At 44.5% G+C, this 19,823-nt stretch overlaps 2 protein-coding genes across 2 annotated transcripts in view; one reads left to right on the forward strand and one right to left on the reverse strand.

The window, feature by feature from the left end:
* The first annotated feature begins 1,999 nt into the window (after nucleotides 1-1,999).
* On the forward strand, nucleotides 2,000-19,057 carry RARRES1 (retinoic acid receptor responder 1). The gene is made up of 6 exons (XM_082224632.1): nucleotides 2,000-2,286; nucleotides 13,503-13,565; nucleotides 14,107-14,263; nucleotides 16,481-16,608; nucleotides 17,631-17,696; nucleotides 18,452-19,057. The coding sequence occupies exons 1-6, from the start codon at nucleotides 2,035-2,037 to the stop codon at nucleotides 18,614-18,616; spliced, it is 831 nt and encodes a 276-aa protein (XP_082080758.1). The 5' UTR covers nucleotides 2,000-2,034; the 3' UTR covers nucleotides 18,617-19,057.
* A 326-nt stretch (nucleotides 19,058-19,383) lies between these two features.
* GFM1 (G elongation factor mitochondrial 1) overlaps nucleotides 19,384-19,823 on the reverse strand; it is a 38,787-nt gene continuing 38,347 nt past the window's right edge. The window contains exon 18 of the mRNA XM_082224141.1: nucleotides 19,384-19,750. Coding sequence (XP_082080267.1) covers nucleotides 19,619-19,750 — 132 coding nt within the window. The 3' untranslated portion in view covers nucleotides 19,384-19,618. The remainder of the gene's footprint in view (nucleotides 19,751-19,823) is intronic.

Raw genomic sequence — 19,823 nt, forward strand, 5'->3', positions numbered from 1 at the left:
ATTATTATTATTACCCCAGTCGGCATGTATGGCAGTACAGTACTTGTGTGTGAAAGGGTGTGTCATGTATTTCAGCTCTGGGTTGCAAAGAACAGTTAGTTTTACAAGTGTGTGTGTGTGTGTGTGTGTGTGTGTGTGTGTGTGACAACTTCCAGAGGGGCCATCTGGTTAGATTGTAATGGATTACTCTGAAGTCATTTTGGCACCAGGTAGAAAAGAAACACCCTCTTTCCCCTTGCTCCTGGCCTGCCCACTGCCAACCTGTCTTGTATTTTTCCAGAACAAAGATGGCAGCCCTATTCTCCCACCAATACCAACCCTGATCTCTCCCCCCCACACACACACACACCTCTCTTCTCCCCCAACCTTATACTGTCAAAAACATTAGTGTCTCACTTTGAATATAACAGATCTCTATAAAGGACTCTATGAACTGAAACCAGAGACATAGTATGTACTTCTGTAACCCAAGAAAATATTTAATAAAAACAATGGGGGGAGGGAATCATGGGACTATAGGTCCCATCATCCCTGTTGGCTGGGGATGATGGGAGCTGGAGTCCCAATAACATCCTGTTCAGTACCACTCAGCAGGAGACCATATTGTTTTCTTGCTATGCTTTCAAGCAGGGATATGTATCACTAAAGGCAGATTAATAGTACTTTGAGAGTGACTACACATGCTTTGTAAATTTAGAACACATTGCTTGTGAACGATGGGAATTGTAATTTAAAATGTAAACTACTCAAGGCTGAAGTTATTTTATATATATATATAAATGCCACTTTGTAAAGGTTGTTCAGTGAAGTTTGATAAAAAGTTACAACTGCAGTCATTGAAAAAAATCAAGACAAAATGAAACAGAATAACTAAACTATAATGCAAAACTTAATACCTTTATTAGGACTAATCGTTTTAGGCTGTTACCCTAACCTACTTCCAGTGCCTACCGTTTTACACTTGAGACTATTTAAACTCATGAATTTTATTCTTTTGCTATATTTACAAATTAAGTGAGCGTATCAGATGCAACCTATAGTGAGGTGACTCTTGATAGTGTAATAGGGGTAATATATATTGTATAAAAGTGACACAGGTGTCGCTGTGGGTTAAACCACAGAGCCTAGGACTTGCCGATCAGAAGGTCAGCAGTTTGAATCCCTGGAATGGGGTGAGCTCCTGTTGCTCGGTCCCTGCTCCTGCCAACCTAGCAGTTCAAAAGCACATCAAAGTGCAAGTAGATAAATAGGTACCGCTCTGGCGGGAAGGTAAACGGCGTTTCTGTGTGCTGCTCTGGTTCACCAGAAGTGGCTTAGTCATGCTGGCCACGTGACCCGGAAGCTGTACGTCGGCTCCCTCGGCCAATAAAGCGAGATGAGCGCCGCAACCCCAGAGTTGGCCATGACTGGACCTAATGGTCAGGGGTCCCTTTACCTTTACCTATATTATATAAAAGCGAACAAGAAACAAAGGAAGCAGTTAAATAAATATATGAAGGTGCACTGAGGCCTTTTTAAAGCAGCTGCTGGCTCCTGGCGTGTATGTCTATTGCAGTGGCGTAGCGTGGGTTGTCAGCACCCGGGGCAAGGCAAGTAATTTGAGCCCCCTAACCCGTGGATTTGCGCCCCCTAACCCTAACCCCCAGATGTTGCGCCCGGTGCGGCCGGCCCCCCCCCTGCACCCCCCACGCTACGCCACTGGTCTATTGGAAATGACCAAATCCAACAGGTGCCTCTTCCTCTGGAAAGGCAGGATGATGTTAAACCACGTTGTCGTTTGGGGGGAAAGGGGTCGCTGGCTCCTTTCCCGAGAATCCGCCCCAGCCCTCCCAGGCGCGGGTCGAGGCGAGCGGAAGGCCGCAGGGCGTGGGCGCTGCTGCGAAGGGCGCCTCCCCCTGTCTGGGGCCGGAGCCAGGCGGCGGGCGGCGGGGAGGAGGCGGGACCGGCTTCCGGAGAGGGGAAGCCCGCACTATTTGTACTTGGCCGGCCTCTCCGGCTGAGTCACTCGCTTGCCGCCTCCTGCCGGGGAAGAAGATGCTGCGCTCGGAGACGACCCTCGTCTTGGCGGCGCTGCTCGCGCTGTTCTGGCCCGCGGGAGGCGACCCGGCGCCGCCGAAAGCGCTCTGGAAGCAGCAGCAGCAGCAGCAGCACTTTCGGCTGTCGCTGAACCCTTACACCGCGCTGGCCCGCCGGCCCGCGCAGACGGCCCTCGACTTCTTCAACTACCTGCAGAGCTCGCCCAGCTCTCTGCGGAGTCTGGCCTACGTCAAGAAGGCGTCCGCCAAGGTAAGGCAGGGCAGGGCTCCTTGGGCCAAATGGTCTAGGGGGACAGGGAAGCGCACTCTGCACTCTGCACATGGGCAGAGGCACGGCGCTTTGGAACGCCGCCGTGGGAGTCGCTCAAGGGGGCGTGGCTTAAGTAACATGTGGGGTAAGCATTTGTACCGGGAGTGGGGCCCATGGGCGTGGGCAGGGAGGGGCGGCTGCCCCCCTAAATCAATTAAATCAGTACAAAATGCTTAACTGAGGTTCTGCCCCCCACCCACCCCCAATCCTGGCCAAACCCAAGAGAGGGGCTTTTTCCAAAATCCACGCGCAGTGTCTGGAACAGAGCCTTTTGTGGTCCTTTGCAGATGGAGTGGACTCTATTCTGCAAAAGCAGCTTCTGACTGTGTCAAGTCCTTAAGGCATCACAAGACAGCTTTTGCTGCAGAGCAGACTGAAATGGTTCCCCCTATGGAAATCCTCTGTTAATGTTGCCCCCCCCCCAGCCTTTGTGCCTTTTGAGGTGGCAGAAATGTATAGTAGGCAGTTGTGTGTGTGTTCAGCTCCTTTCTGGGGAAAGCTTCACCTGTAAAACTTCTGTCTGACTCGCCAGAAAAAAAGTTGGCAACTCCGCTTGCTCTATGTACAGTACTATGGAATTTACTTGTAAACTGAAGAAAAGGCGGACCGTCACACAGAAGTTTACCATGTGGGTGAGCCCACTGGGTCCTCTCCATGCACACCTGCACTTGATTTGCAGTAACATGCTGCTTGGTAAGGTAAGGTAGCAGGAAGACCCTCAAGCTGGAGAGAGTGGAGCTGGAAAGTTCAGCTGGGCTCCAGGGCAATTTGTTTGCTCTGCCTGCTGGGAGTGTGGCCAACATGTGTGATGCTCTGGCATAATGCAGGCTTGTAGTGATGGTCACCAACTGCATTCACATGAATGGCTTATAATGCAGCTAGATTGTTCGTTTTTCTCAATTTGGGTTAGAATCCTGGGATGTCAGAGATCTAATCCAAGCCTTTGCAATGCAGGAATCTTCTGCCCACCATGGGGCTTGAACCCTTGACTCTGAGATTAAGAGTCTCACTCTCTACTGAGTGAGCCATCCCAACTGGCCTAGGGGAAAACTCATCAAAACACAATACTTCATAAGAAACAAGAGGATAGATGCCCAGGGAGATATGGATTGTGGCTAATGCTGTGTGTACGCTGCTTCTGAAACCAGCTGTGGGAGTACACTGGTTGCGGAGTATATGGGAGTGTGTGCAATGCCTTGAAGGGCTTTAAAAGGGATGCGGGATAAGCTTATTCATGGTTGAAAATGGACACCAGTTGCTGCAGGACACAGCTGGGGAGAGTAATGTTGCACTCATGGCCTGCTTGCAAGCTTCCCATAGAAGGGACTGTTCACATAAAAACTCAGTGATGTGAGCTTTGTTGCTCAACAGTGACAAGTTGCTAATATGCAGAAGGGATGGGTGATCTTTCTTGCTTTTCATGCATGTTTCTGTATGTTAATGACTTGTTGGGTAGCTAAAATTGTAGGGTACTAGAATTTATGTAAATGTGTACAGGGTCTTTTTGCAATAAAACTGATTATAACTTGATGCAAGTGTTTAACAATTGGGGCTGTTAAGTCTGACCACACATCGCTGTGATATAATGTGGACTTTCAGAAGGGTAAAACTACAAGTCTTAACCACAGTGTAACTTACAGTTTCCTAAAAACATAAACCTGGCAGCTATAGAATACACTATGTGCATTTATAATAGCTATTTTATATATTGTAGTGTCAACATTTTTAAATTAAATGTTTTACATTCAAAAAGAAGAAGAAGGGACTGTGAAGGCAGGATGAAGGATTAAATAGAACTTTGGTCTGAACTAGCAGGACTCTTAAGTTCTTGTGATAGGATGGGAACAGCTTGGGCTGAAACTGCACATTTCCAGAGAACTGATGACTCCTAGTGTCCAGATGTTCTTTTCATTGGTACTTTGAATCATGAGTTCACCAGAAATTTGTCCCCCCAACTCTGCGGAGTCATTGGCAAAGCTGCTAGACTGAAAGTTTTAGCATTGTTCCTGAAGAATGTTTCCAAGAGGGCACTTGTGAACTATTTAGAAAGACAAGGGGGCAGGGTCCTAAAATTTCTGTTACACACAACTGCTCCAGATGGGATGCTTTATCCTGGTGTTGCCTTGGCAGTGAAATATTTCAGTGTCTGTGTTTGATTTGAAGGAGCTACAGTTTTATTTAGCAGACCTTAGTGGAAGCCGCTTTCTTAGTGCTAAGTTATTATGTCAAACAGTGAATACTTAGCAAGAAAATTGCTTAATTCAAATAACACGAGTTTTTTATGTTGGAAATCTTGGTGACTTCCTTTTTCCATTAAGCCGCATTTTGCAAACACAATGCTTGAAGCTGGAACTCTGTAATCATTTTTCATTGGGGTGGAGGAGCATTTGAGGTTTGTATACCATACTGTGAGATGGAGATCACATAATATTCAGAATTTGCACACTGCTTTTTTCTTCTAAAGAAGGCCTAAAGCAGCTAAGCAAAAGAACCACCACCAAAACCCTCATGGCCTTAAAATAGCAATTAACATAATGCCAATGTCAAGATCTAAGCAGAAAAAAATACAACTCTAGTAATCTAAGCAGTCAGTACAATATATTTACAAGTGCAGGCAAAATAGCTCAGTCAGGGCCTGAGTCACAATCTCAGGGTTGTGGGTTCAAGCTCTATGTTGGGTGGTGAAAAGATTCCCGCATTGCAGGAGGTTGGGCTACGTGATTCTGATGGTCCCTTCCAACTTTGATTCTAAGAAAAGTTATGCCTAGGCCAACAGACAATGTACAAGCTGATGTTATCCTACTCTCAAAGAACCCATGACTACCACCTACGCTCCCCAAAAGATCAACTCCCCAGTCTAATCTGAAATAAAAGAAGAAAAGAGAGAGTCTCCGGAGGAAGACACTGCCCTAGCACCATGAGTCATACCTTGGCTTTTGCAGATAAGAGATGAAAGAAAAAGGAAGTGACTCTCATCCTGCACTCTCTTCTTGTCAAGATGGGGAGGCAAAAGTTAGTTTGACAAAACCCCAGAACCCTCAGAGCACAGCCACACTCATAAAAAAAAGAGGTAAGAGGCTGGAATAGGGCTGGTGCTTGCAGCTTCCCCCAAGGGACAATTGGAGGTGTGAACCTCAGCAGGAGTGCCCCCTCCCCATCGAATGCAGAAGTGGTTACAAGCAGCCAGATGGAACTACTTTACTGGGTGGGTGGAGTTCCTTCTTCAAGGCATCCAGGTCTCTTTAGGTGTGTCTGTTGAGTGCCTTCAGCAGCAAAAAATTCTGGTACCAGGGCAGAGGCTAACGATAGGAAGGTTCCCCCACCCTGCAGTGCCCAGCTGTTCTGACTTATGACACTGCATTGCTGCTGTGGTCCCTTTAAACCCTGATGAGTGGTTCTTAAGGGGCAGTTTTGCAGATGAATCGCATCCATCACAAATTCCAGAAGAGCCACATATTGGGGGCTGTTATTAAGCCTGATCACGTACTGTTTAATCCATTGTTAAGTTACCAGTCCGTTCTGTCCTAAAGAATAAATTAACTTGCAGTATGAATCTTGTAGTAACTTGTAGTATGAATCTGCCCTTAGTTAATCTGTGTAGACTCCCAGTCAGCAGTATGTAGGCAAAGTTCTCACTTCCTCATCATAGAAAAGGAGATAAAGGACACATTGGACCAGGTATTCCCTCTGGCATTTGTCACACATTTTGAGATGCTGTTGATTGTTCTAGCATCTCCCAGTTATAATGGCATTAAAATGGTATTGTTATGACTTTGGATCATATATGAACGGTAGGGTTTAGCACAAAACCATAATTCAAAGTTGGCTAATGGCTTTTTCCAAGCAAAACTGGATCGGTTTAATGTGATTGGTTCCTTCTTGCACTGCCTTGTACATTTGTGATTGAATAGTCCCAACTGGGTCAGGCCAGAGGCCTGTCTAGACCAGGATCTTTCCCCCTTAGTATCCAGTCGAATGCCTATGGGAAGCCCACAAGGCAGTGATAGCCTAATCATATTTTAAAGTCCGTTGCGACATCTTGTGGCGGTGAATTTCATAAATTAATTAATTCCTTTGTAAAATCATTTCCTTTCGTATGCCTTGCATTTCCTTCCCATTGGATGTCTGAGTTTTCTAGTATAATGAGAGGCATATGAATTTGACAACATAACATTTTGCAGCCATGATCACACAATGAGATACAGCTGTTTCAGAATGTTAAAAGTAATTTATTTATTTTGGGTACAAAGAGAGAGTAGCCACTTTGCCAATGTTTCCTAAAGGAACTTTCAATTTAGTATCTTGTGTGCCAATATCCAAGTGGTTTGAGTTTCCAGGGGTTTCAGGTATGAGGCACAGCAGAGATTGTAGTGTCTTTATGATATATGGTTTATTTAACACACACACACACACACACACACACACACACACACACACAAGCCTATGATGGAGGGGTTCACAGTATTAACACCACCAAAAGGGTCTTATTTCTTCCATAGCCATAGCCTTTGATTCAAACAGAAACCAAACATTGCTCTCGAACTCTAGCTTGCTGCTTTCCTTCTAGGTCACATCACTTCCAAACTCTCTTTCTAACTAACCATTAGCTGGGAAGGTGACCCCACCCATCTGCCGTCTCACACAGAGACCCCTTCCTTTTTTAAGGGAATGGCCCATCTCCCAGGCTATCGCCACAGGAAACTAGCCTGGCTTATATTTTAACACTTGCTGGATCCAGGAGTTAGAAGGGTCTTTGCATACAGTCTACATCCTCCCCCACCCACTCAAAACCATACAAAGGCTCAGTTGTCAGCAGCAAAGAGAATGGGAATTCGTGATGAAAGCCATTCACACATTTTCAAAAAAATTATGTTATCCAAACAGGCAATGTTTGCTAATGAATAAAATTGTAAAGCCAGGGGTATGTTGTGCTATCCAAGCACGCTAATGAAAAAGCAGGCTTGTTGTTTGGATCTCTGGCACAGCCAAGTGCTGATGAGGCTGTATACAGCAAAGGATAAACATATTCAGCCTCACTTGTGAAGATCTCAAAGAGCCCCCTGCAAAACTAGTCCAAGTGGGTTAAGACCAAAGCTCTCCTAAGATCTGCTGCTGGCTCTAATCTCCACTTGAATAATAAATCTTGTATTCCATTCTGTCCCTTTGAAAATCTGAAGAAATATTCTTAAACAGGCAGCAAAAAGCCTGGGGCAATGTTTTCTCTCCTCCCCAGCCTCTGTTGTATTTCAGAGGTATTCGCTGGGTAGAAAAAGACAAGAGTAAGCATTCTTTGTAATGTTTTACAAAACAAACCAGCTGTCTGGCCAGGATTGAAGGAGGGTGTTTGTTAACATTTCCAGCCTTTGGACTTCATCAAAAGTGTGTTTCTTTGGATGAAGTTGGATCTGAAGCTATTCTTCTATGGAAAGACCTACTGCTTTGGGAGCAGGGCAGGTGGTGGTGGCAGCGGCAGTGGAGAAGACGCAGCACAATTTCATGTGCTCAAAGAACCTATTCAGAACCCTCTACCTCTTTGATTCCAGCTTGGCATAAATACTTGCCAGTTCCAGGGACTCCATATATACTTGCTTGGCATGGTAGATGTCACCTTGTGGCTTGCTAAATGCAAGGAGGTTCTTTTAATGAGATTCAGAAGCAATACAAACACAAGGGAGTGAGAAGATTAAAGATCTTGTTCTAAACAGCAAGCATTATATACATTACCAAGCAAGGGCTTTGATCTGCCACTGGGAAGCCTTCAAGAAGTGGCCAAGTGACCCCTAGGTAGCCTTCGTTTGCACGACCCACTGGCCATCAGTTCATGCGTGAGCTTCTCAGAACTATGCCCAAAATGCATCTGATTTATAGGTAGCTAACTTGTTAGCCTATGTGCCTTGCTCTACTAGCTAGTGCAGATTATTATTTTGCTAGCCCCCTCTTCCAATACTGCACATTCCTCCAAACAATGTCTACAATCAAAGAAGGTCGGAAGATACCCTGCATTATCACTTCTTTCCAACAAATTAAAGGCTGTTCTCAGCCATCAAAGAACAGAACAAGAGATAGAGGGGAAGTAAACAGAGGCAGGAAGAGATAACCATGCTAGATCACTAGCTCCTCGAAATGACAGTTATCTTCTACAAAAGATTGTCCATACACCTTGCCAACCTATGCCCACCTGCCATATCCTTTTTACAGGCATGGACCTCTTTGGGGTTAGAATTTGGCAGCTTCTAGCCTGTAACCTAAGGGGTGTTCACTCTTTACACTTTCGTGTCAGGAAGTTTATGCCACAAGAAATCTGCTAAGTCCTCAACGTGCCACAAGGCTTTTGGCTCCTTTTTTTTTTAATGCAACAGACCAACCTAGCTAACCCCTCTGATAGAAATTGCATTTGATTCAGACAATGTTCCTGCAGCTCACACACCCAATGGAAGGAAGTATCCTTCTACAATGTGATCCCTCTGGGTTGCAACGTCAAGCCTGCAAGTGCTTGTTGGCACCATTTTCTGGATGTTGCTGTGGGAGTATTTCAAGCACGGATGTCATTGTGGCCATGGTAAATCAGTTTATCCCACCACCACCATTTTTTAAACTCTTGCCCTTCCCCTAAATAGCTCTGCCCCCCCATTTTACCTACATTACCCTCACCCGACATGTTGCACTAACATTACATTAGCCTCATAACTCAAGAGTGTGACTTGCTCCACATCACACAAATAAGTTTGTCACTGAGCTTGAACCCAAGTCTCATCAGTCCAGATCCAATACACTATCAACTATACCATTCTGATCTAAGCAATGCCCTAGTTTTATGCCCACAATCTTATTGTATACAACTCTTAACCCAACAGCAAACAAAGGAAGTGGCAACTGGCTGTGTGGAGGTTTTGCACAACCATCATTGGGTTGTATGGAAAAAAGCTGTGCGAATCATATCTCGGTAGACTCCATTACTGATCTCTCTCTCTCTCATGCTGGAACAATCTTGAAAACGATTCCGTTTTGGATGTTTTGAGTTTCCCTCCTTTTGAATATAAAAGGAGACGATTCATTATGGGGATTCCTTCACTTCCCAGATATCCAGCTTGCTTTGCAGTGGTGAAATTCATTATTGTTTCTTTCCAGCTGCCAGATCTCCTCTTGGACAGAGCTTCCATTCCTTGAGTGCTCCGATGCAGAGCATAGCACAGTGATATTAGAAGCTGGGCTTGCCAAACTTTCCCTTAGTAAGCAGCTATCTAAAAGATAGGAATCTGATCCGGGACAGAATTTGGCTGTCTTTTAACTCTGCCCCCACCTCTCTGCTTTTAATCTGACTTCTACCAATCCCTGTTCTACACCTAGGGCATTATACAACACAATTCTTAAGCAAACTTCATTGATTTCAGTTGACTTAGGCTGCAATCCTATAACACACTTATTAGGCAATAAGTCTCATTAAGTAAACGGTGGGCCTTATTGACTAACACAACTAACAACTCGGCCATAGGCATTCCTATTCAGAAGAAAGCCCTACTGGGCGCAAAGGGAATTCCTCCCATGCAAATATATCTAGGATTACCATATAAGAAGATACTGAGGAGAGGGGCATTTTGGGGGGGACTGCCCTGCCACTTTCACACACACCCCCCAAAAAAACCCCACACAAAATGTCCCTTAAGCAAGTTCCCCAAATGTCAACCTCAATCCTGCTCTTACAAGCTAATTTCCTGGAACTTGCTTTAGGGTGAGTATTTTTTAATGTGGCAGTACATTATAAGGGAGGGGATGCGAGTGGCGCTGTGGGTTAAACTACAGAGCCTAGGACTTGCCGATCAGAAGGTTGGCAGTTCGAATCCCCTTGACGGGGTGAGCTCCTGTTGCTCGGTCTCTGCTTCTGCCAACCAAGCAGTTCAAAAGCACGTCAAAGTGCAAGTAGATAAATAGGTAGTGCTCCAGCAGGAAGATAAATGGTGTTTCCGTGCGCTGCTCTGGTTCGCCAGAAGTGGCTTAGTCATGCTGGCCACATGGCCACAGCTGTACGCCAGCTCCCTTGGCCAATAAATCGAGATGAGCACTGCAACCCCAGAGTCGGCCACAACTGGACTTAATGGTCAGGGGTCCCTTTACCTTATAAGGGCTGCCTTGTAAAAAATGTGCTTAGCTTCCATTGTTTATTATGAAGATGCGAATAGCTCCTATTAAATCCACTGATTTCAGTGGGTCTGCTTTGAGTATGACAAAATTTGAAAGCAGCCCTGTGGTCCTAAAGTTGGCGGGTTTCACTTCACACCCTTTACCAAAGCAGCTGTTATTTACGGCATTTTAATGAGACCATAGAGAGAGTCTCACGTTTCCATTTCCTTTGTCAGGTCTAGTTTGACCCAGAGACAGCCTGCTTGCTGATGTAAAATGTCAGACATAGTAATGCAGTTGTAGGGGTTTGCTTGTGAGTCAGGATCATCACTGAGGGATAAGCAATACATTATCACTCAGAGGATAATGTGCTGTTAGTAACAGACTGACAAAAAGAAGTAGTTTTTAAACAGCACACATCTTTTGAAACTGGCAAACACCTTTGTATAATACATAAACTTGTCTGTCTTCCTGTATGACTTGATATTCTAAATTTTCAAAGGAGGCTGGACATTGGTGGATAATATTGCTTATAGAATGTTCCTCTTCAACCAGGCCTTTTGACTGGTTAATATTCTACAACCTTTTAAATGTCTTTGAGGTGGTGGTGCATTTATTGTTTTGTTGTTTTTGTTTTAAGTATTTAGTTGTGTTTTTACCTCGTATTTTATCACATGAACTGCCCTGAGAAACATCACTGTTATAAAAATGCTGTGTATAACCACAAAGCGTTCACTTTAAAAAGCAATAGTCCTTTTTTACTTACACTGATCTTTAGCTCTATAAAGGATTTTATTAGAACGACTTTTTATCTCTCCGATGATCAGCCTATCACTAAATTTGATCAAGACTGCTGACTATGTTTTACCACAGCATGTTTAAACATCCTGTTCTAACTAATATAAACAAAGTTAAGTTTTCAGCTTACTTCTGGTAATTTTAAACAGAGACGTGACTATCAGGAAGGGACCCTGAACCTCTGAATTTGCCACTATACCATTGAATGCACCGACAAACTATGGTTGGTTGGAAATGGAAATGAAGGCTTCTGATTGCCTTCTCCTAGCGATGCTGGAGGAGGAGTATACAAGCCAGAGACTCACATGATGCTAACATTGGGCTCTCAAATTTCAGCAGCGCCCCGTGCGACACTAAAATCTTCCCCCCATTGCTGCCTCTTGCACTCTGTTCTGGAGCATTATTTTGGTGCCCCCCGCAAAGCAGTGCCCAGTGCAGCCATACCAGTCGTGCCACCCTCAAACTGCCTCTGCATTTAACCATAAAAAGGTAAAAGTAAAGGGACCCCTGACCATTAGGTCCAGTCGTGGCCGACTCTGGGGTTGTGCCACTCATCTCGCTTTATTGGCAGAGGGAGCTGGTGTACAGCTTCTGGGTCATGTGGCCAGCATGACTAAGCCACTTCTGGCGAACCAGAGCAGCACACGGAAATGCCGTTTACTTTCCCGCCAGAGCGGTACCTATTTATCTACTTGTACTTTGACGTGCTATCGAACTGCTAGGTTGGCAGGAGCAGGGACTGAGCAATGGGAACTCACCCCGTCGCGGGGATTCAAACCGCCGACCTTCTGATCGGCAAGCCCTAGGTTCAGTGGTTTAACCCACAGTGCCACCCACGTCCCACAGCGCCACCCGCATCCCAATACTCTGCATTTAACCATACTTAGCATTATATCTGAACCAGCAGGGTAGGGTTGCCATGTTTCAAACAGTGAAAATCTGGACAGCTTTTTTGGTGGGGGGAGAGGAGAGATGATTTCTGCCTGGACATTGCTGCCAAATGTAGTGTTCAGGTTATGTCCAAGAAATTCCGGATATATGGCAACCCTACACCAGGGTCTTGGCTTATAAAAAGCTATATAATGATTCCTCAGGTTACTTTGTTCAGCCCTAACAGAACACCATGTTACTATCATTTTTACAGATAGGGGCGTCTAAGCAATGTGATGCTACCAGGGCTAGAAATGCTGTTAAACAAATACATGAATAAGTGACATTTATTAAAACCTGAACAGTATTCAGTGGCCAGATGTAATGCCTGAAGCTAGATATCTCTTGAAGCAGTATTTTTTCTGCTTCTTCTTTTCTGTATTGAAAGATTAATCTTGCAGAGGTAAAATGATTCCTCAGTGCATTTCTTTGCTAGCGAGGAGCCTATAAAACAAGCAGTGCATTGTCAAGGTCTAAACTCTCTAGCAAGCCGTTCTGGAATTCCCTCACCCTTCCTTATCTGTCTAGCTTGCATCCTTTCGGGATATGCAGAAATGGTGCTTGAAAATGTACCTGCTGTTTTGGACAAGAGTTTAGGGACCAGGTCAGTGTCGTTCACTGGACTGTTTCCAAATGGCCAAACATTTTTAAATAACTGTGGAGATGCATGGAAATTAAGCCCTGTACAGACACACACAGCTAGTTTCATCATGAAGTTGGATGGCTACAGCTGCCAATTAATTGGATAGCTCCCATTCTGCCCTTGTGCCTGTAACTGCAGCCAGTTCTTCCTGATGTTCAATTAGAAACTTTGTGGTCTAATCACAGCTCATGTGAAGGGGCTTGTGTGTGCAGACAAAATGGTTGTGAATACCTTGAAGTAATAAGCCAAGATATAATCATACGAATGCAGCCTCTCTTAGGCAAGCAGAAACCAAAAAAGACCTTTTGAAAGTTTTACTGAGGGTTGGAAAGGAAGTTTTGTTTTTGGATCATGCAGACAAGTTCTTACAACGTATAAATTAAGGAGAAGTTCGCTACATATTTATCATTCTTTTTAAAAAAACAAACAAACAAACCCCACAACATTTGTTAGGAAGGTTTGATTTAAATCGCCACACAAAAGGGCTCATTTGAACAATTTCTTTCAATCAAGTTTCCAACTTTGAACCTGCAGCAGGACATCATTTGAATTCTAAGTATGAGTATAATGTGATGCTTCTAGGGGGCTTTTTTATGCCTCTGGATTCATTGTTGTTCTTTTAAAAAAAAATGCTGTGAAGTGCAACTGTTGCTTCTTTCTCTTCCAGTTTATCCCAGGAGTTGAGCGCAAGTACTCCCTGAAGTTTGCTACAAAAGATGCTAAGTCCGGGGTAAGTTTGCACAATAAAATGGAACTTTGTATCACATGTGGTACTTCCCAGATATGTTTTTGCTGAGTCTTCCTTTGATAATCACTGGCCGCTGCCCAAGTCACTTCTCTTATCCACAGTGAAAGCAACAAACCTGTTGTGGCTTCTTGGTGCTTGACCTATTGGCAAACAAGGGTCTGCACAACCCTTGGCTATAATGGATTCCCTTTTGCCTTCTAGACACCTGCTGAAAATTGTTCTGTATAAGCAGAACATATGACTTGGTTGCAGCTGTTTTTAAGCCTAGAAGACTAGGAGTCCAGATTGACATTCTAGCATGTGGAAGAAGGGTTAATGTGTCCCCCACTTACTGTTTTCTGACCCAGCACACGCACCCAGCCTAGTTTTTGCCTCCAGAAATTATTTGCTTATGCAGCACTTATTCTCAGAATGTGCTTCTTGGACTCACTAGTGGGTTCTCTGGACCGGGCATGTGGTAATGTAAAAGCCTTTCAATTGGAAGTAAATAGCATCATTTTGTCTTTTGTTTTTTCCCCCTAAGCAAAATCTAGGCTCATGCCTTGCAACTGTTCGGTACCAGAGAGAAAAGCCTAAACCGAAGGTTGATATTGTGTGCCCACACAGCAAAGACCCAGAGGGCATAGGCCATCTTCCGCAGAATATGCTACAAGACGTCGCCTTGTTCCACAGCATCAGAGGTATATCTCTTGCAAATGATCTCTATGGTATCTCTCATTCCAGTTAGCAAAATTAATCAATGTTGCATGACCCTGGACTGATAAGAGATGCCAGGAAAACTAGTGACGAATGCCGTGATCCTGCACTTGTTACAGCTGCCTGTGGTTTGCAAGTCCAGTAACACGAGGGCTTTCTTCTTTAGTAATCAGTAGCTATTTCCCCTTTCTTTTTCTGACTGTGGGAGAAGGCAGAAGGGTAGCCAAGTTGCTGAGGCTTAATCCTTTTGAGTTCCTAATGAATAAGGAACTTGGTCCCTCTATGTGATTTGCACACAAAGAGGAACCACTTCCTTCCTTTCAGCCCAGCGCAGTGCTTGGCCAAAGCGTCTTTGTGGGTGGAAAAGCAGGATGCTAAGAGCAGTCGCAGTAGGTCCTTCACCTCTGGCATTCCCTCAGGTTCACAGCTTGCATGGCAGACATGCATATTGGCAAGATGATTATGAGTCCGTGAAGCAGTCTGTCTCTTTCTTTCCTTTCTAAGTAGCACATATATGTTCATTTGTATAAAAGTTCATCCTTCGCCTCTCCCACACCCAAAATGTTTTTAAAGGGGGGCTGTTGCAAATCAGCTCCTGACATTTGGAAAAAGGCATGGTGGGGGAGAAATGTGTTAGCAGAATTCAAGAACTCTGGAAGTCGCCACATAACACCGGTCTTGAAAGACCTATATTGGCTCCCAGTACGTTTCCGAGCACAATTCAAAGTGTTGGTGTTGACCTTTAAAGCCCTAAATGGCCTCAGCCCAGTATACCTGAAGGAGCGTCTCCACCTCCATCGTTCTGCCCGGACGCTGAGGTCCAGCGGCGAGTGCCTTCTGGCAGTTCCCTCATTGTGAGAAGCAAAGCTACAGGGGACCAGGCAAAGGGCCTTCTCCGTAGTGGCACCCGTCCTGTGGAACGCCCTCCCACCAGATGTCAGAGAGAAAAACTACCTAACATTTAGAAGACATCTGAAGGCAGCCCTGTTCAGGGAAGTTTTTAATGTGTGGCATTTTAATGTATTTTTAATCTTTGTTGGAAGCCGCCCAGAGTGGCTAGGGAAACGCAGCCTGATGGGCGGGGTACAAGTAATAAATTATTATTATTATTATTATTATTATTATTATTATTATTATTATTATTACCACCATATTTTTCGCCCTATAGGACGCACCGGCCCATACGATGCACCTAGTTTTTTGGGGGGGAAATCAAGGGGGGGAAATCCCCCCCCCAGGTTTGCGCAGCCATCCCCAAGCTAGAAGAGGGAGATGGAGCGCTCCATCTCCCTCTTCTGCCTTCAGGGACAGCCTCTCTAGCCTCCGTGGGGCAGCGGCTTGCCCCGCTGTCCCCCGAGCTTATGGGGCTGGCGATGGGGAGAAGTAAGCTTGCTTCTCCCCCCGCCAGCCTCCAGATCAGGTCGGGGAATAGCGGGGTGGCTGCGCTCCGCCTCCCCACTATCCCCTGAGCTTGTGGGCTGCAGGCTGTTGCCCGCAAGCCTTGCGAGCCCGCGGGACCTCCCGCCGGGCTTGCAAGGCTTGCGGATAGCTTCCTGAAGCCTGGAGAGCGAGAGGGGTCGGTGCGCACTGACCCCTCTCGCTCTCCAGGCTTCAGCGAAAGCCTGCATTCACCCCATAGGACGCACACACATTTCCCCTTCATTTTTGGAGGGGGGAAAGTGCGTCCTATAGGGCGAAAAATACGGTATATTTAGAGGTCCAGCTAGCTCAGCATTGTCTATACTGACTAGCAGCCGCTTCCCAGGATCTGTCCCATCCCGACCTGGAGACGCCAGGAATTGAATTGGGGATCTTCTCAATGCAAAGAAGATGCTCTGCCACTGAGCTATAGTGGTCAAATTGGTGCTTTCTGCAGCCAGCTTCCTCCTACTGAAGCCGAAGTGAGGCAAAAACTCACATAATCTGTTTTTCCAAAGTTCACCGGAGATAAATGGATTTTTGTTTTCCAAGAAATGGAAGCACGATCAGGCCAGCTCTGCCATTCTTAATATTGGCAACTCTTCTCACCCTCGTTCTTAAAATTCCCCGGGGGGGGGGCTAGCAGCATATGCAACTAGGCCTTGAGCAGCCGTCACAGGACCCCAGGAGAGCCTCAGTCTGCTTGTCATAAAAGAATCTCATTATCCTTTTCCCTTAAAAACACACACAAACACATACACACACTATTTTTCTGTCCGCAGATGGCAACAAGCCCTCTCAGGATCTTCTGCAGAATTTGGCCGCCATTGGAAACAGTTACATCTCATGGGAGAAATCATCTGAACACAGAAGTTACACCGTGACACAAGTGACAAATTTGAAGCCGTGGGTAGGTGAAATTCTACGCCTGCACAAGGGGAAAACGGGCCTTGTGCAGCAGATTTTGCAGACCTCAGCAGCAGCGGGGGCAAAGCTCATTGTGCCCTCGGACAACCTTCCATCTGTCTACCTCCTTACTTACAGCCAGTCTAAGGGGTGCGGTGCCTGTCAGCCTCCTTAGTCTTGGTGTTGCCTTTGTACGGAGGAGGAGGGGTGTGTGTGTGTGAGTGATGGACTGGCTGGACGCAGTCGAGTGGTGCTTACTCCCTGGTAAGTATGTTTTAAGCTAAAAAAAAAAGGGCGGCTCACTTTTCTCTGCCATCAAATGCAAACACAAATGTGATGCTATCAAGAACCGTATTTTTTCTCTCCATAAGACGCACCTAGTTTTTGGAGGAGGAAAACAAGGGGAAAAAAATCTGAATCCCAGAGGCCAGAACAGCAAGAGGGATCTGGCTTCTGTAGCCTCTTGCTGTTTTGGCTTATGGGATAGCCGCGCGCAGCCTCTCCTGGGCAGCGGGAGGAAGGCTTCCCCCAAGAGCCGCACTCCCTTTAAAGAGTGCGCGGAGCGTGTGTGCAGCTCTTTAAAGGGAGCGCTGAGCAGAGCCTCCCACCTGCATTCGCTCCATAAGACGCACACACATTTCCCCTTACTTTTTAGGAGGGGAAAAGTGCATCTTATAGAGCGAAAAATACGGTAAGTTCCAAGATCGGGCACAGCCTTAGTGCAATAAGCAAGGATAAACAACAGTAGCTTCAAGCTAGTTGCAAAAGCAGTGGAGGGGTGTGTGGATGTCCTAAGGAAGCGTTGTTGTGTATACCAGAAATGCTATGGCACTTCTTGACTGCACTTGGAATAAAAACAGGTAGTTTTTGCTGATGTAACATGAAACACAAAATTGCATAGAGCCACCTCCACCATCCCTGGATCAAATAACAGTTTCTTTCATATTTCACTGAATGCAAATCACTGCATTTTTTAAGTGGAATTTTTGATTGACCATTTTCTTTCTAACTTAGTTTCCTGCCCAGGTAAGAAAGTACATTACTTTCTTTGAAGTTGACTACACCGCTCAGCTGACAAGTGATTCCTCAGAGGTAAGAATACTACAATACATATGCTTGCTTCTCACTCATGTAATAAGTGTGATTGTGCAGCAATCATCTACTTTGAAAACTAGCATAGTAAGTGGCTAAGAAACTGAGCTGAAATTAGAGTGCATCAGCCATGAATTCACTATGTGGCCTGCCAAGTTGTTCTCTCTCTCAGGCTCAGTAAAACAGAATAAAAAGCTTCAGTATCCTATGTGTTTATTCAGCAGTCCCCCTAAATTCAATAGGGTTTGATCCCTAGTAAGCGGGCTTATCTATCTACTTGGAAGCAAGTCTTATTTGTGTTCAATGGGACTGTGCAACCTTGTACCCTTTTCACTGGGGAGTAATCTCCACTAAACTTAATGGGACTTATAAGTGGCAAGCTTGGTGGGAGAGGGCCTTCTCAGTGGCTGCTCCCAGATTTTGGGACTTCTGCTTAAAAGAAGCTAGTCCTTCCACTGGCAGGTGAAGTCTTATGTTAACAGGCTTTGAGGAATTGACTGTTTTTAACGAAAGGGTTTGTGCCGTTAAATGTTTATGGCCCATTATCTGTACGCTTGAATAGTTAGTTTTAATTCCATTACTATTTAATTGCTTTTTAATTACTGGGTTTTTTTTCTATTTTGTCTGTCTGGGGGAAAAGGTGGGATCTAAGTAAATAAATGACTATAAGACTTCAGAGTATTTAAGTGTAGAATTGGGCATTCAAGCACTCAACAGTGCTACATAAATGCTGATTACTTTGCATGCTTCTCTAGAACCTTACCTGCCATGTGCGTGTTGCCTGGAGACCTGGCTTGACGGCACGAGTGAAATATGACTGCTCTTCAGAGGACGACTCTTCAGAATCTGCAGATGGTTCTGGGGTGGAAGAGGGATCTGCTAATGGGGTCATACTTCAATATGATGAAAGTAATTTTTAAGTAGGAAGAACGCCTGCATTAAAAAGCTGTAAACATTTTTTGGCGAAGGTGTAGATGACCTTCCATTAATATTCCAAAACCACTGTTGTGATTCTTCTATATAAATCGTTACCGCATATTTCAAAGCTTTGCACTAGTCACTTCTGAGCTACCATAAATATCCTCTTTTCTTTGTAATTTCTGACAAGAAAAAAATATTTTTGCTAAAACTTCTGAAAACCTTTTTTTTTAATGAAAAGAATATATGTAAAAACTACTGATTTGTCACCAAGTTTCTGGTAGGAGGTAACTTTGTATGAGACAAATTTAATATATAAACAAATGTCTTTTAAGTTTCTTAAAACTGCCATTTTAAATAAATATTTGATAAAATATTTTAAGTTTTGAAAATAAAAGAGTTGATGCTAACTTTTAACATCTCCAATAAAATGAATACCGGTACATTTTGTGTACGCTGTCTTATTTTACACGAGTTGGTCAATTTCAGAATTATTCTGTGTAGCAGGGAGAAGGTACTGAATATGCAGGGAAAGTGAAAACCGATTAAAATTATGAACTGCTTTTCATGGGACGCTTTCTGAAACGCATGATAAATTTGCTCCTAAAGACTGACCCGCCTCCAGCAATCTACTTCAGTTTTAGCTTTCCTAATTCTTTTATCAAGACAAGCGTTTTAAAAAGAATTCATGTATCTCTGCAACAGGACAGCTGGCATTGTCTATCATGGGGCTCACATGGGAGGATAAATAGAACATGTGCAGTCAATATAATTTTTAAAGTAAAGCTAAAGACATTTTATTAAATTAAGACAGTGACTAATTAATGGAATTTCTATGTGAACATTTCAGCAACAATCTTTTGGTGACTTAATAAAGTCGATGTATCGATCCAGGATGAAACTCAGTAGTCTGCTCTGAATATTAAAGAGTCATTAAATCAATAGAGCTTAGCGGCAGTAGAAGTTTGGTGGCAAGTCCTCACGATCAGCTCACATGCAGGGAATCAGCTCTTTGCCTTGCCCTTTTTCACAGGAAGTTGTCCTGTTGCTTCTAGGTATCTGTTAACTAATTCTTCCTGGGTACTGGATAAGCAGGGCTGGTATTTGACGTATTCCATTGTGTATTCGCCTTTTCCCTGCAGACAAGAGAACCTCCACATTACGGACAAATTAAACAAATTCTTAACTCAATGCATCACGCAAAACGTG

The sequence above is a fragment of the Podarcis vaucheri genome (assembly GCF_965113315.1).
Source record: "Podarcis vaucheri genome assembly, chromosome: 5".
Lineage (NCBI taxonomy): Eukaryota > Metazoa > Chordata > Lepidosauria > Squamata > Lacertidae > Podarcis > Podarcis vaucheri.